Source organism: Lemur catta, chromosome 16 (genome assembly GCF_020740605.2).
Source record: "Lemur catta isolate mLemCat1 chromosome 16, mLemCat1.pri, whole genome shotgun sequence".
Taxonomy (NCBI): Eukaryota; Metazoa; Chordata; class Mammalia; order Primates; family Lemuridae; genus Lemur; species Lemur catta.
The window spans coordinates 12,212,875-12,228,465 of record NC_059143.1 but is presented as its reverse complement, the minus strand read 5'-3'; the positions used below and the strand labels follow the sequence as shown (position 1 = coordinate 12,228,465).

Genomic DNA, 15,591 nt, shown 5'->3' with positions numbered 1-15,591 from the left:
AAGTTTTCAAATGATATCTTAACATAAGAGCCAGTAAGTTGAGTGATGATCAGAGCAAAGTGATTTGGTTTGATTGAAAGGAACTTTTTTTGTGTTTGAGACAGAGTCTCGCTCTGTCACCCTGGCTAGAGTGCTGTGGTGTCAGCCTAGTTCACTGCAACCTCAAACTCCTGGGCTCAGTGATCCTCCTGCCTCAGCCTCCCAAGTAGCTTGGACTACAGGCACGCACCACAACACCTGGCTAATTTTTTCTATTTTTAGTAGAGACAGGGTCTTGCTCTTGGTTAGGCTGGTCTGGAACTCCTGAGCTCAAGGGATCCTCCCACCTCAGCCTCCCAGAGTGCTAGGATTATAGGCATGAAGAAAGGAACTTTTACATGGGGATTTCTTGTGAGGGCTTTTTGGGGGAAGGCTTTATTTTAGATGGATGATTTAATGCCAGGATAGCTGAGGTGTTAATATATCAGGATCATAATGTTTAATCCTAATTTATTTGGATAAATGAGAATGTATTACTAAGAACCATAATGTTATAGACAATTGTGCTAATCATGCTTTTGATACATAGTAATGTATGTTGTAATTCCAACTGCATGCATATTTCTTACTTACCTGAATCTGCAAATGAAATAGTTCGTAAAAAGTAAATTTAAATTCAGTATTATTGACTAATTTGTCCAACCTAGGCAAACTTGATACTATTAAATGTCATAGATTTCTCAGATGATTTTCATGTGAATATACTGGTTCTGACAGAATTGTGAAACTGTTTTGGATGCAAGATTTAAGCTAATCTTTTTGGGTATATGACTCTTTTAATTCTATAAATAGGTTTTAAAGATTACAGGTTCAGCAGCTAATGTAGTACTCTTAACACAGATTGATTAGTATATAAGTAATTATTGACTTTTAAATGGCAAACACCATTGGTAATCTGGAACCACTTTGGAAACCTGCCTTTCTGAGGGCAGAGTAAAACTACCTTCAGGCTTTATAGATTGTGATGTGAAAGATTATGTGTTTGCATTATCTTCTCTCTGAAGCAACTTTAATATTTCATTATAGCAGTTGACTTCAGAGTGATAAAAATTGCACACACATTATAGTAATAAACATTTTGTTCCACTTAACTCTTTTGATCTAGAATTAAAAGATGAAGATGATGATGATGATTGTTTCATACTTGAGAAGGCAGCAAGAGGGAAAAGGCCTATTTTTGAATGTTTTTGGAATGGGCGATTAATACCCTATACATCAGTTGAAGAGTAAGTTTTGATTTTTGCTGAAATTATATTGTTTTATAACCTAATCTTTTTTATTAACTATTATATTTTGTTCTGTTCAAGCTTTGACTGGTGTACTCCTCCTAAGAAGAGAGGGCTTGCACCAATTGAATGCTACAATAGAATATCTGGTGCATTATTCACTAATGACAAATTCCAGGTCAGCACAAATAAACTGACTTTTATGGATCTTGAGCTAAAATTGAAAGATAAGAACACTCTTTTTACAAGAATTTTAAATGGACAGGTATGATTTTTAAATATAAAGTTTTGAATATTTGTAAATGTTCTATTTTTAAGTAAAATGAAAGATACTAGTAGTGTAGGATTTTACTGATATTTTGTATACTTTGGATTTATTGAATCAAAAGAATATGATGTATAAATGTTTCATGAACATTCAAAGTGTTTATATCACTCAGAAATTATAAACTGGTTATGTTTGGATAGAATTTACATTTCTTTACTCGATCTCAATATCAAGCCCTTTACATAGTAAGTACACGCCACAGAAGCATCTCCACTTAATGAGAGCATATATGAACAATTGTGTCTATTTTAAGGGCTATGTTTGTACAGCAGTAACCTAATTATGCAATTTTAAGCAAGTCTTGAGGGTAAAAATGGGCTAGAACTGTGAAATACTTTAGCTAAAAGATGATTTGAGACTGAATCAATATTAAAATACATGCATTGATTAATAAAAAAATGATTCCACCGTGAATAATTTTTTTAAAAAAGTTGAATGGTGCTAGTATACTAGTGTGCTTGTATTCTATGCACATACCTCGGAAACTTTTACTTGAAACTACTCTTTCAGTAGTTTAGTATTAAGTTGTCAAGAAATAGATGATTTTATTATCAAGTTAAAATTGCTAAGCATAGTACGTAGTATTTATAGTCAGTCATTCATGTAAAATGTCAGAATTAATTTTGCTGTTGTAGAGATTCTGAATCACAGAAGATTAAGACACTTTTAAGAATTATCCACTAAGAACAGTCTTATCAAATGAGTTAGTATAGCCAGGCATGGTGGCTCATGCCTCTACTTCTAACCCTTTGTAAGACCGAGGTGGGAGGACTGCCAGAGAAGGTCAGTAGTTTGAGACCAGCCTGAGCAATGTAGGGAACCCTTGTCTCTACAAAAAGCAAAAAAAATTAGCTGGGTGCAGTGGCACGCAAGCTACTTGGGAGGCTGAGGTGGGAGGATCACTTGAGGCCCAGGAGTTTGAGGTTGCACTGCACTATGACGACACTACTGCTGTCTAGCTCAGGCAGCAGAGTGAGACCCTGTCTCAAACAAACAAGTAAATAAAATGAGTTATGATACATTTAGAATTCATTTATAAATATGGTATTTATTATCCAATGTTGATTGCGCAGTTAGATCTTTTCAAAAGTTATCTAAAATAGGTTAATACTATTAATTTGTTACATTGTACTTTTTAAATGAGTTTTTTCAAATTTTGAAAAATTCAAGTATATGGAAAACTTGAAAGAATAGAGTGACTGTCTACATACTACTCTCCTAGATTAGCTGTCACCTTGCCATGCCTAGTACATTATACTTTGACTGTTACTGAGTTTCTGGATTTAATTGATGCATGTGGCAGTTTTTTTGGTTGATAATGAGTCCTGAGTATTTTGGAATGCAGTTTAAGAATTTGGTAGTCAGACTTTCCTGCTCCTTGTTAATAATTTTAATATCCATGTCAAGGTGGCAAACTGACAGCAATGATTTGCTGATTAGGGAAAGAGTTGATACCTGGGACAGGAGTGAGAGCAGTGGGGATTTCCTTGAAACTGTATACCATTTTGGACCTCTGAGTCTTTACCGTGTACGTGTATTTCTTACTCAAGTAACTTTTTAAAATCAAATTTTGTTTATTAATAACTAAGACAGTGTATCCCTCTAACAGTACACTTCAAAAATTTAGGCTAAAATCATTTTGCCTAATTTTCCTTTGGAAAATGGCATATTATGGCATAAGGTATGTAGGAAGGAATGGGCTTCTGTAACTTTATGGATTGTCCTCTGTGAAAGCATGTTATGGGAAGATTGTCTTACCTCCTCATTGTCCTACAGATGGGTATAAATGAGTGAGTGTATGGCAGCTTATGGTTGAGCATAAATGTCTATATTCTCTCCCACCAGGGTGAAGGATGATTGACAAAAACACATCTCTTAATTTTTATTTTATCATTTAATTTTTAATGGGCCATATGTATAAAATATGAAATTAAAAAGAAAATAATTTTGTGTAGCAGTGTTCCCCAACCTTATTTTCATTATCCTCCTCATAAGGAGCCTTTTAAGACATTTTTTCTTGATTACTTCCCCCAGTGAAATTTTAATATCATAGATTTACCATCTGTCTATGTACTGTATGTATGTATGTGCTAGGTACATAATGAATCTTTATCATCCCATTGAGAATATGTGTGGTTTATAGTGAGAAGGCCTCCACCTACTCCGTTTTTGGAGCCAGCTAGTTCTCCTCCTAGGCAGCAAGTGTTACCATTTTTTCGTATATCCTAGGATTTATTAGGTTATTGAGTATGGAATGTCTGATTTCCTTAAGTACTAAGTTTGATGGCTGATATCTCTGACATCTCACTTTGACACTTTTTTTTTTTTTTTTTAATTGTGAAGATATATCCTTATTCTTTCAAATGCACGTTTTGGCTTGTGATTATCTTTCAGATTTCTTTTAGAGCAATTTTTACAAAACCATGGATAAGTAAAAAATTTGTGTTATTTTTTATTTTATTTTTTTATTTTTATTTTTTTTATTTCAGCTTATTATGGGGGTACAAAAGCTCCGGTTATATATATTGCCCATGTCCTGCCCATCCCCCTGAGTCAGAGCCTCAAGCGTGTCCATTCCCCAGACAGTGCGCCTGGTACTCACCATGTAGGCATATACCCATCCCCTCCCCCCACCCCCTGCCTCAGTCTGATATCCAGTTGATATCATTCCCCAGTGTGCATTTAGGTGATGATCAGGGAAACCAATTTGCTGGTGAGTACATTTGATGCTTGTTTTTCCATTCTTGGGATACTTCACTTAATATAATGGGTTCTAACTCTCTCCAGGAGAACCAAAGAGATGTCGTATCACCGTTATTTCTTAAGCTGAGTAATACTCCATGGTACACATATACCACAATTTACTAATCCATTCGTGAATTGATGGGCACTTGGGTTGTTTCCACATCTTTGCAATGGTGAATTGTGCTGCTATAAACATTCGGGTGCAGGTGTCTTTTTTATAGAATGACTTTTGTTCTTCTGGGTAGATGCCCAATAATGGGATTGCTGGATCGAATGGTAGGTCTACTTGAATCTGTTTAAGGTATATCCATATTGTTTTCCATAGGGGTTGCACTAGTTTACAGTCCCACCAGCAGTGTATGAGTGTTCCTGTCTCTCTGCATCCACGCCAACATGTATTGTTTTAGGACTTTTTGATAAAGGCCATTCTCACTGGGGTTAAGTGGTATCTCATTGTGGTTTTGATTTGCATTTCCCTGATGATTAGAGATGTTGAACATTTTTTCGTATGTTTGTTAGCCATTTTTATATCTTCTTTTGAAAAATTTCTATTCATGTCCTTTGCCCACTTTTTGATAGGGTTGTTCGATTTTTTTCTTACTGATTTTCCTGAGTTCTAAATATATTTTTGTTATCAGTCCTTTGTCTGATGTGTAGTACGTGAAAATTTTTTCCCATTCTGTAGGTTGTCTGTTTACTCTCATGACTGTTTCTTTGGCTGTGCAGAAGCTTTTTAATTTGATCAGGTCCCATTTATTTATTTTTGTTGTTGCTGTGATTGCCTTAGGGGTCTTCTTCATAAATTCTTTGCCTAGGCCAATGTCTGTAAGAGTCTTTCCTACATTTTCTTCTAGGATTCTAATAGTTTCCCACCTAATGTTTAAGTCTGTTATCTACTGTGATTTGATTTTTGTGAGAGGTGAAAGCTGTGGGTCCTGTTTTAGCCTTCTACATGTGGCTATCCAGTTTTCCCAGCACCATTTGTTAAATAAGGAATCTTTTCCCCAGAGTATGTTTTTGTCTGCTTTGTCAAAGATTAGATGGCTATATGAGGATGGTTTTATATTTGGATTTTCTGTTCTGTTCCACTGGTCTGTGTCCCTGCACTTGTGCCAATACCAAGCAGTTTTAATAATCACAGCTTTGTAGTATAGTTTGAAGTCTGGCAAATTAATACCTCCCATTTTGTTTTTGTTGCTTAAAATTGCTTTTGCTAAACGGGGTCTTCTCTGGTTCCATACAAAGCGTAAAATTATTCTTTCTATATCTTTGAAAAATGATGTTGGTAATTTAATAGGGATTGCATTGAATATGTAGATAACTTTGGGCAGTATAGACATTTTAACAATGTTGATTCTTCCGATCCACGAGCGTGGTATGATTTTCCACCTATTTACATGTTGTGCGATTTCCTTCCTCAGTGTTGTGTAGTTCTCCCTATAGAGGTCCTTTACTTCCTTAGTTAAATATATTCCTAGGTATTTTATTTTATTTGTTGCTATTTTGAAGGGTATTGAGTCCTTAATTTGGTTCTCCGTTTGACTGTTATTGGCATATATGAGTGCCTCTGATATGTGTGTATTGATTTTGTATCCTGAGACTTTACTGAATTCATTGATCAATTCCAGGAGTCTCTTGGTTGAATCCTTAGGGTTTTCTAGATATAACATCATATCATCAGCAAAGAGTGAGAGTTTGATCTCTTCTTTCCCTATTTGAACTCCCTTGATTCTGCTCTCTTGCCTGATAGCTCTCGCAAGGACTTCCAATACTATGTTGAAAAGTAATGGGGACAGTGGGCAGCCTTGTCTGGTTCCAGTTCGAAGTGGGAATGCTTTCAGTTTTTCCCCATTCAGTATGATGGTGGCTGTGGGTTTGTCATATATGGCTTGTATCATTTTTAGATAGGCTCCGTCTATGCCTATTTTGTTAAGTGTTCTTACCATAAAAGGGTGTTGAATTTTGTCAAATGCTTTTTCTGCATCTATTGAGAGGATCATATGATCTTTATTTTTGCTTCTATTTATGTGGTGAATTACATTTATAGATTTGCGTATGTTAAACCATCCCTGCATCTCTGGGATGAAGCCCACTTGGTCGTGATGGATTATTTTTTTGATAAGCACTTGGATTCGATTTGCTAGGATTTTATTGAGAATTTTTAGATCTATATTCATAAGGGATATTGGTCTGTAGTTTTCTTTTTTTGTTGCATCCTTTCCTGGTTTTGGTATTAAAATTATGTTGGCTTGGTAAAATGTGTTGGGGAGAATTCCATTCTTCTTGATATTGGAGAATAGTTTATGTAGGATGGGCACCAGTTCTTCTTAGTAGGTATGGTAAAATTCAGGTGGGAACCCATCTGGTCCAGGGCTTTTCTTTTTGGGAAGGTTTTTTATTGCTGTTTCGATTTCAGATCTAGATATTGGTCTATTCAGGAATTCTATTTTTTCCTGGTTGAGTCTGGGAAGGCTGTGTGTTTCTAAAAATTTGTCCATTTCCTCCTCATTTTCCAATTTGTGTGCATAAAGATTTTTGTAAAATTCATAGATGATGTCATGTATCTCTGTGGCATCGGTCATGATTTCTCATTTCATGTTTCTGATGGAGGTTATTAGAGTTTTTTTCTTTTCTGCTCTTGGTTACCCTAGCCAGAGGTGTGTCAATCTTGATTATTCTTTCAAAGAACCAACTCTTTGTTTTATTAATTTCCCTTATGGTTTGTTTGTTGTCCTTTTCATTCAGTTCTGATTTGATCTTAATAATTTCTCTCCTTCTGCTGGGTTTGGGATCGGTCTGTTCTTCCTTCTCCAGCTCTTTGAGTCTATTCATTAGATTGTCTATTTGTAAGTTTTCTGTCTTTTTGATATAGGCATTTATGGAAATAAATTTTCCTCTCAGGACTGCTTTAGCTGTGTCCCACAGATTTTGATAAGTTGTGTCTCCTTTGTCGTTTAATTCAAAGAATCTTTTGATTTCCGTCTTGATTTCTTCATTTATAAAATAATCATTCAAGAGAAGGTTGTTTAGCTTCCATGACTTTGAGTAGGAATGAGAATTTCTGTTAGGATCCATTATTACTTTTATTCCGCTGTGATCTGAGAAGATGCATGGTATAATTTCTATTTTTTAAAATTTTTTAAGACGTACTTTATGCCCTAAGATATGGTCAATCTTGGAGAATGTCCCATGAGCTGATGAGAAGAAAGTATATTCAGTGGATTTTGGGTAGAATGTCCTGTAGATGTCAGTCAGGCCCATTTGTTCTAGCATTCTATTAAGTCCATTATTTCTTTGTTTTGTGTTAATTTTTTTTTTTTTTTTTTTGAGACAGAGTCTCACTTTTTTGCCCTGGCTAGAGTGCCGTGGCGTCAGCCTAGCTCACAGCAACCTCAAACTCCTGGGCTTCAGCGATCCTACTGCCTCAGCCTCCCGGGTAGCTGGGACTACAGGCATGTGCCACCATGCCCGGCTAATTTTTTTCTATATATATTTTAGTTGGCCAGATAATTTCTTTCTGTTTTTAGTAGAGACGGGGTCTCACTCTTGTTCAGGCTGGTCTCGAACTCCTGACCTTGAGCGATCCACCCACCTCAGCCTCCCAGAGTGCTAGGATTACAGGCGTGAGCCACCGCGCCCGGCCAGTTTTGTGTTATTTTTTAATACGAGTTTTGTCATGGAACCAATGCATCATGGACTGCTCGAAATATCAATGAAGTATTTGGGAAGGATGTGGCTAATGAATGTACAGTATTTCGATGGTCTGAGAAGTTCCATTTTGGTGATTTTAATCTTGAAAATGAGCCATGTGGGTGACCTGAGACCAAGACATGGTAATGGTGAGCTGAAAACTGTAGTGGAAGTGAAATCATCTCAACCTACACGTGAATTAGCAGCAAGGTTTGACGTTACTATTCCAACAATATTGGACCATTTGAAACAAATGGGCAAGGTAAAGAAGCTGGATAGATGGATATTGCGTGAATTAAATTGAGTGTCAGAAGAGAAATTGTCTTCTTGCCTTTGTTTGCTGTCACAACACAAAGGTGAATCATTTCTACAATGTATTGTTAACATGTGATGAAAAATGGATTCTTTTTGACAATTGCAACAAGCATTTGGCACAATGGTTGGATAAAGATGAAATGCCAATACACAGTCCAAAACCAAATATTTATCAAGGAAAGCTAATGGTGTCTGTTTGGTGGTCTAGCACTGGTATTATCCACTACAGCTTCGTGAAACCTGGTCAATCGATTACAGTGGATGTCTACTGCAATCAACTGGATGAAATGATGAGGATGGTTGTGATTAAGCCGCTGAGGTCTGTCAGTAGAATTAGGCCAATCCTCTTGGAAGACCACATATTGCAAAAAACAACACTACTCAAACTACAGAAACTGGACTTGGAAACTCTCTGTCGTCCAACGTATTCACCAGACCTTGCACCAATTGACTACCACTTTTTCAAGGCTTTGGACCACTTCTTGCAAGGAAAAATATTCAATTCTAAACAAACTGTGGAAAATGTCTTTTGTAATTTCATTGCCTCTCATTCTCCAGGCTTCTTCGCTGCTGGCATAAGCAAGCTACCGTGAAGATGGCAAAACTGTGTCAATAGTTTAGGCACACACTTTGATTAATTGTACTGCTTCTTGTTTTAGATATAACAAACTACATTTTTGATTTGAAATTGGACATTTCATATTTAATGACCTAATAAAGTAGGAAAGGAAAGTTTTGTTGTTGATATTGACCACTGAGACCTTGGTTCCAAGAATGATATCAAAGATGTCTTGTTTGGTAATGCTTTTGTTTGAAATCACCTAAAGTTTTACAAGAGAAGGATTTAGCAAAATATTTTAGTTTTTATTAGATTTTCTGATTTGAGGTATATGGAAGGAAAAATGAAGTGAATGAGAAGTATCTATTGTTATATTTGTTTAGTATTAGCCTATATTTCATAGAACATTTTAAAATTTTACAGGAGCAACGAATGAAAATTGACAGAGAATTTGCTTTATGGCTGAAGGACTGTCATGAAAAGTACGATAAACAAATAAAATTTACACATTTTAAAGGAGTAATTACACGTCCTGATCTTCCTTCTAAAAAGCAAGGCCCCTGGGCAACATACTTGGCAATAGAATGGGATGGAAAAATATACAAAACAGGACAGCTGGTAGGTTTAACTTATTTTATTTTTTTTATAACAATTTAGTTTAAAATACATATGCAAACTTGCATATATAAAAGATATTTTATTTTTACAAATAGCTTTTTTCCAATCTTACATTTCATGAAAAAATCTTATTCAGACTCTTAAAGGACATGTTTGACACCATGTGCCCTCCATCATCTCTAGAGATTTAACTTATTTTTAGATTTGATTTTTAGTAGAATCTGAAACTAAGTTAGATGTATTAGAATTTAACAACAGTAACAACAAAATGCAAGTATTGGCTTCTCAGAGGCCAGGAGAGAATGAAAAGGACAAACTGATTTTAATTACATAATTTATTATAGCATTTAAAAAAACCTTGTTTATTGCCAAAAGCTTAATCAGCAAGGTTTTTTATTGTTTCTTACTCTAAACTTTACTCACATGGAGATCCCAGTGTTTTTTTTTTTTAAATGTGATGTGAAATAATGATTTTTAAATACTCTTTGTTGAGCACCTGCAAACACAGTAACTTATTGCAGCTTTTGACTATATTGTGGAGAATGGCAAGATGTGTACTTTGTTCTTAGGGATATTATAGCCTACAAATGGAGATGATGTAAACATAAATAATAATAGGTAAGGAGAGAATACGTGCATTGAAAAGAGAGGATTAATAATGCTTTGGCAGGTTAGAAGGAAAAGAGAGGATTTTTTTCACTTTGGGTGGTATTGGGGCTTGGGAGAAAAGAGCAAATCATGGGGCAAGAACGAGCATTTGTGTAGACCTTGAAAGGAGTAGAGGCTTGGGTTTATACAGATAATTATAAAGGTAGAAGGGCATCTATTCTCTCCATGATGAGAAAGACACCTTCATATACTTAAAGCCATAGAATTGGACAAGATCACCTAGAAGTGGGGAGTGTAGCTAAAGAGACAAAGGACTGAGCCTAGAGCCCTCCCACCATTCAGGGTTTAGAATGGAAGGGAGGAGCTGGCAAAGGAGACTGACAGGGATAAGCTGGTGAGATGAAAGGAAACTAGAATATGGTATCCCTGAAGCTAGGCGAAGACTTACAGGAAGGAAGGGGTGATCATTTTGTTAAATGCTTTGCATGATTGAGTAAAATGCTTTCTAAATAAGATCATCTGAGCATAGACACACACATAGGTAAGTGCAGGGAAACAGTAAGCAGTAAGAGTTGGGTTGTCCTGTAACCCATTTTGTGTGCGTGTGCGTGTGCGTGTGTGTGTGTGTGTGTGTGTGTGTGTGTGTGAAGAGAACTAGTTTAGAATGAGGCTAGAAAGGGTATAAACTCTTGTAGTCTTTGGAAATTCCTGAATTGGACTAATGGAAATTACCCTTAGATTTTTCAAGCCAACTAAGGAAAAGAAATATAGACAAGTTTTGAGCTCATGTATTTGAAAGACGTGTTAACTTGTTAAAGTTCATAAATTGCAGTTCATGGTCTGAGAGCAAGATTTTATGGAGAAAAAAGATTTCCGGTACTTTGGCATTCATAATAATTGAAGGAATTATGGACTTTTAAGACACATGCTTACCTATGACATATTTGTATGAAGAAACTGCTGCATTTTTACAAAGATTTGTTACGAATAAGTGGAGAACTTCAAAAATATAATTTTATTTGAATATTATTAATAGAATGATTGTTTCATTAGTTTTTCTAATGATAGTTACCACAGTTTTTTGGTTTTGCTTTGTGTGAAAAAGTTCTATGAAATAATTATTATTAAAACTTTCTCTTAATAAATATTAATACTGAAACCCTTTTTAAAAACTAACTATTAGGTTAAGACAATCAAGACACTTCCTGTCTTTTATGGAAGCATAGTAAGATTTTTTCTTTATGGTGATCATGATGGAGAAGTATATGCTACAGGAGGAGAGGTTCAAATTGCAATGGTAAGATTTCATGTAATAAAAAATACTTATTGACAGTTTTTTGGCACCATTTTTGTATAAATGTTAAGATATAGTATTTTATATTTTACTTATGTTTGGTTTTTCCATTGGATAAAGTAGTTGTAGTATTTGCATGTTTTTTTGTGTTTTTAAGCTAAAAGCTTAATTAGCTTTTAAATATTTACTGCTATAGATTATTATTATGTTAACATCTATATGCCCTATGTTTCACAAACATACATACATTATTGCTAGTCATCACAGTAATTTTATAAAGTGCACATTTCCTCTAGGGCCCACAAACTAGTAAATAGTAAACATTGGAGAAATATTTCAAGAATGAATAACTGTAAAACTGGAGTAGATTATTTTTCCTACATCATTCTCTCTTGTAAATACTTGAATGGTATATCAGGTCTGTGGAGGTTACATAAAAAATGAAATAAACACTGTGATAAAATGTAAGGATAGCTACTGTGATTTATATACTTAAATAAAATATATTTCTTTGAAAGAAACAAATGGGTGTTTTTATTGCAGTTCAATTTAAATAGTTTTCTTTGAAATGTTGGTATACCTTTATTTATTCAGGAACCTCAGGCACTTTATGATGAAATAAGAACTGTGCCAATTGCAAAGCTGGATAGGACAGTTGCAGAGAAAGCTGTTAAGAAATATGTAGAAGATGAAATGGCAAGGTAAGTCACATTTCAAGATACATAACAAAGGCCAGTGCGGTGGCTCACACCTGTAATCCTAGCACTCTGGGAGGCCGAGGGTTCAAGACCAGCGTGAGCAAGTGCAAGACCCTGTCTCTAACTAAAAATAGAAAAAATTAGCTGTGTGTGATGGCACCTACCTGTAGTCCCAGCTACTTTGGAGGCTGAGCAGGAGGATCACTTGAGCCCAGGAGTTTGAGGTTGCTGTAAGCTAGGCTGACGCCATTACCTAGCTCCGTGACAGCAAGACTCTGTCTCAAAAAAAAGGTACGTGACAAAAATAATAAGAAAAATTAAGGCCGGGCACAGTGGCCCACGCCTGTAATCCTAGCACTCTGGGAGGCCAAAGTGGATGGATCCTTTGAGTTCAGGAGTTCGAGACCAGCCTGAGCAAGAGCGAGACCCCATCTCTACTAAAAATAGAAAGAAATTATATGGACAACTAAAAACATATATAGAAAAAACTAGCCAGGCATGGTGGCGCATGCCTGTAGTCCCAGCTACTCGGGAGGCTGAAGTAGGAGGATCACTTTAGCCCAGGAGTTTGAGGTTGCTGTGAGCTAGGCTGACACCACGGCACTCTACCTGGGCAACAGAGTGAAACTCTGTCTCAAAAAAAAAAAAAAGAAAAAAAAAAGAAAAATTAATAGGAATTGTAGTGTGTTTAAGTATTTTTGACTGTGTTATTCATTCTGCTGATAGGGCATTTGTATTCTTAGATGTTGTATATATATATTGAGATGAACTTCCTGACTTTAAAAGGAAAAACAATTGAGAGATCTAGTTACAAAAACAGAATCTGCCATTTGTTTTGTAGAAAAAGAATGAAATCTTATATAGCTAAAGTGTCACTCTTTTTTTTTTCCATTACATTTTGTCCAGTGAAGTGCCACTCTTAAAGGCGCTATGATTAAGGCATTTTTTTAAAAAAACTACTTGGTTTGGTGTACAACTAGAAGAAAATTATAGTACCTGCCGAGGTAAAGATTAGTAAAAATAAAGTAAAAGAGGTAGAAAATGACTCTTCTGCTTGTATAGCTAATGATGCAGTCTTTTTGATTCTTACTGAATTTTGATTGTTACAGGTTATTCTATCTCCCAAAGATAACTTATACTATAAACAAATATATAAATCTGACAGTTCTTGGCTCATAATATCAAGAGATTTTGTCTTTTTTTTTTTTTAGTAGCCACAGCAATAGTTAGGAAGGAAAAAATTTTTAGATGATTAATTATATAGAATTCCACATTTAACCTTTCACAATATATCAACAGTAAATATTTGTTACTAGAAAATAACTTATATCTAACCAATACCATAATTAGCAAAATTTGTGAAACATTAATATGTGGTTTCATAACAGGCTCCCTGATAGATTGTCGGTAACTTGGCCTGAAGGAGATGCATTATTGCCTAATGAGATTAGGCCTGCTGGAACCCCCATTGGTATGTTTATTTTTCTAATACCAAAAAAATACTTTTCTTTTGTCTTAGATTTCCAATATGTAAAGGACCATGAAAAATTAAAATGTAATGTAAGGAAAGTCCTTAGTGGATTCACCAAATTCTTTGGGTATAATTAAGATATTCTTTCTAATTTTTGACTCATATAGGTGCGCTAAGAATTGAAATACTGAATAAAAAAGGGGAAGCAATGCAAAAGCTTCCAGGAACAAGTCACGGAGGGTCAAAGAAACTCCTAGTTGAGCTTAAAGTTATATTACACTGTAAGTATAAAAACTGATTTTCTTTAATATTATTCTTAAAGCTGTAATGCAGATTTAAATGTCTTATAATTATTGATGACCAAGGAATCTGAAATGGATTTGATTAAAGTTAGGAATTTCAAGTGTGTTATAAATAATTTACTTTTTGTGGATATTTTTTTAATTCTTCTTAAACACTTTATTTTAAATTTTGTCATGTAGGTAACTGTGCTAAAGTAAAGATATGGTGTATATACATAGAGGAATTTGTACTGGGTAGGAATTTAGCTAAGCCTTAAGGTCCCTTCCAAATCAGAAATACTGCAGCTCTGAACCTGTGGGCCAGAAATACTTGGTTCATATAGTAAGCCTCGTCCACTGTGTGGTAAAGGGAACAGAGCCAGCTCTTACTGCTCATCTTCTATTTCCCTGACCTTCATCACCTTGTTTGTTAACTTTTTTGTCCATTGTTTTTGTCTCGACTGACTAAAATACTTAACATTTTACAATTTTAATTATCTGTTCTATAACAGATAATTAAATATCACTATATACTTGTGTGTCTGAGCTATGGATTTTCGATTTTTGGTATTTTATTCAATATGTGTTCATTTACAACACTTAAAAACTTAACACGGCATTCAAAAATGAACACATACTGAATAAAATACCAAAAATTGAAAATCTACAGCTCAGACACACAAGTATATAGCGATATGTGGCACACTTGTTGAAAACCAATTGACCATACATGTGAGGGCTTGTTTCTGAGCTCCCTATTCCATGATTCTCTATGTCTGTCTTTATGCCAGTATCACACTGTTTTGATTACTGTAGCTTTGTAGTAAGTTTTTAAATCAGGAGGTATAAGATATCCAACTTTATTCTTCTTTGTCTAGGTTGTTTTAGCTATTTGGATCGTTTGAGATTTCATATGTATTTAGGATGAGTTTTTCTATTTCTGCAAAAAACACCATTGAGATCTTGGTAGGGATTGCATTGCATGTATAGATTGCTTTGAGTATTATCATCACCTTAACAATAGTACATATTTCAATCTTGCAACTTTGAACATGATTTTGTATCTTTTTTTTTTTTTTTTACTAGAGACAGGGTCACTCTCTTGCTCAGGCTATGATGTTGTATCTTACAGCTTTGCTGAATTATTTTTTCAGCTGTGCCAGTTTGTTTTGTGGAATCTTTAGAGTTTTCTGCATATGAGATCATATCATCTATGAACAAAAATAATTTTACTACTTTCTTTCCAAAGTAGGTGCTTTTTATTTGTTTTTCTTGACTAATTGCTCTGGCTAGGACCAATACAATGTTGAATGGAAGTAATGAAAGGAGGCATCATTGTCTTGTTCCTGATCTTGGAGGAAAAGCTTTCAGTCTTTCACAGTTGAACGTATATGATAGCTGTGGGTTTTATATAGGCCTTTATCATGTTGAGGAAGTGTCTTCCTATTCCATTTTTATTTAGTATTTTATCATGAAAGGTTATTGTTTTGTCACATGCTTTTTCTACATCCATTCAGATGATTATGTGGGTTTTTTTCCTCCTTCATTCTGTTAAAGTATTGTATTACATTGATTGGTTTTTATTTGTTGAAACATCCTTACATTCCAGGAATAAATCCCTGTTGGTTATTGTATATAGTCCAGCTGTGGTTTGGATGTTTGTCCCCTCCAAACCTCATGTTGAAATTTAATCCCCACTGTTGGAGGTAGGACCTAAT

At 35.0% G+C, this 15,591-nt stretch overlaps 1 protein-coding gene across 2 annotated transcripts in view; it reads left to right on the top strand.

Moving 5' to 3' along the window:
* The window catches only part of SMCHD1 (structural maintenance of chromosomes flexible hinge domain containing 1), a 142,773-nt gene that overhangs the window by 49,490 nt on the left and 77,692 nt on the right, over positions 1 to 15,591 (top strand). For both annotated transcript variants that reach the window (XM_045527403.1, XM_045527402.1), the window contains exons 11-17: positions 1,145 to 1,265; positions 1,347 to 1,530; positions 9,326 to 9,520; positions 11,313 to 11,426; positions 12,018 to 12,124; positions 13,510 to 13,592; positions 13,760 to 13,873. In XM_045527403.1, the coding sequence (XP_045383359.1) occupies positions 1,145 to 1,265; positions 1,347 to 1,530; positions 9,326 to 9,520; positions 11,313 to 11,426; positions 12,018 to 12,124; positions 13,510 to 13,592; positions 13,760 to 13,873 (918 nt within the window). The remainder of the gene's footprint in view (positions 1 to 1,144; positions 1,266 to 1,346; positions 1,531 to 9,325; positions 9,521 to 11,312; positions 11,427 to 12,017; positions 12,125 to 13,509; positions 13,593 to 13,759; positions 13,874 to 15,591) is intronic.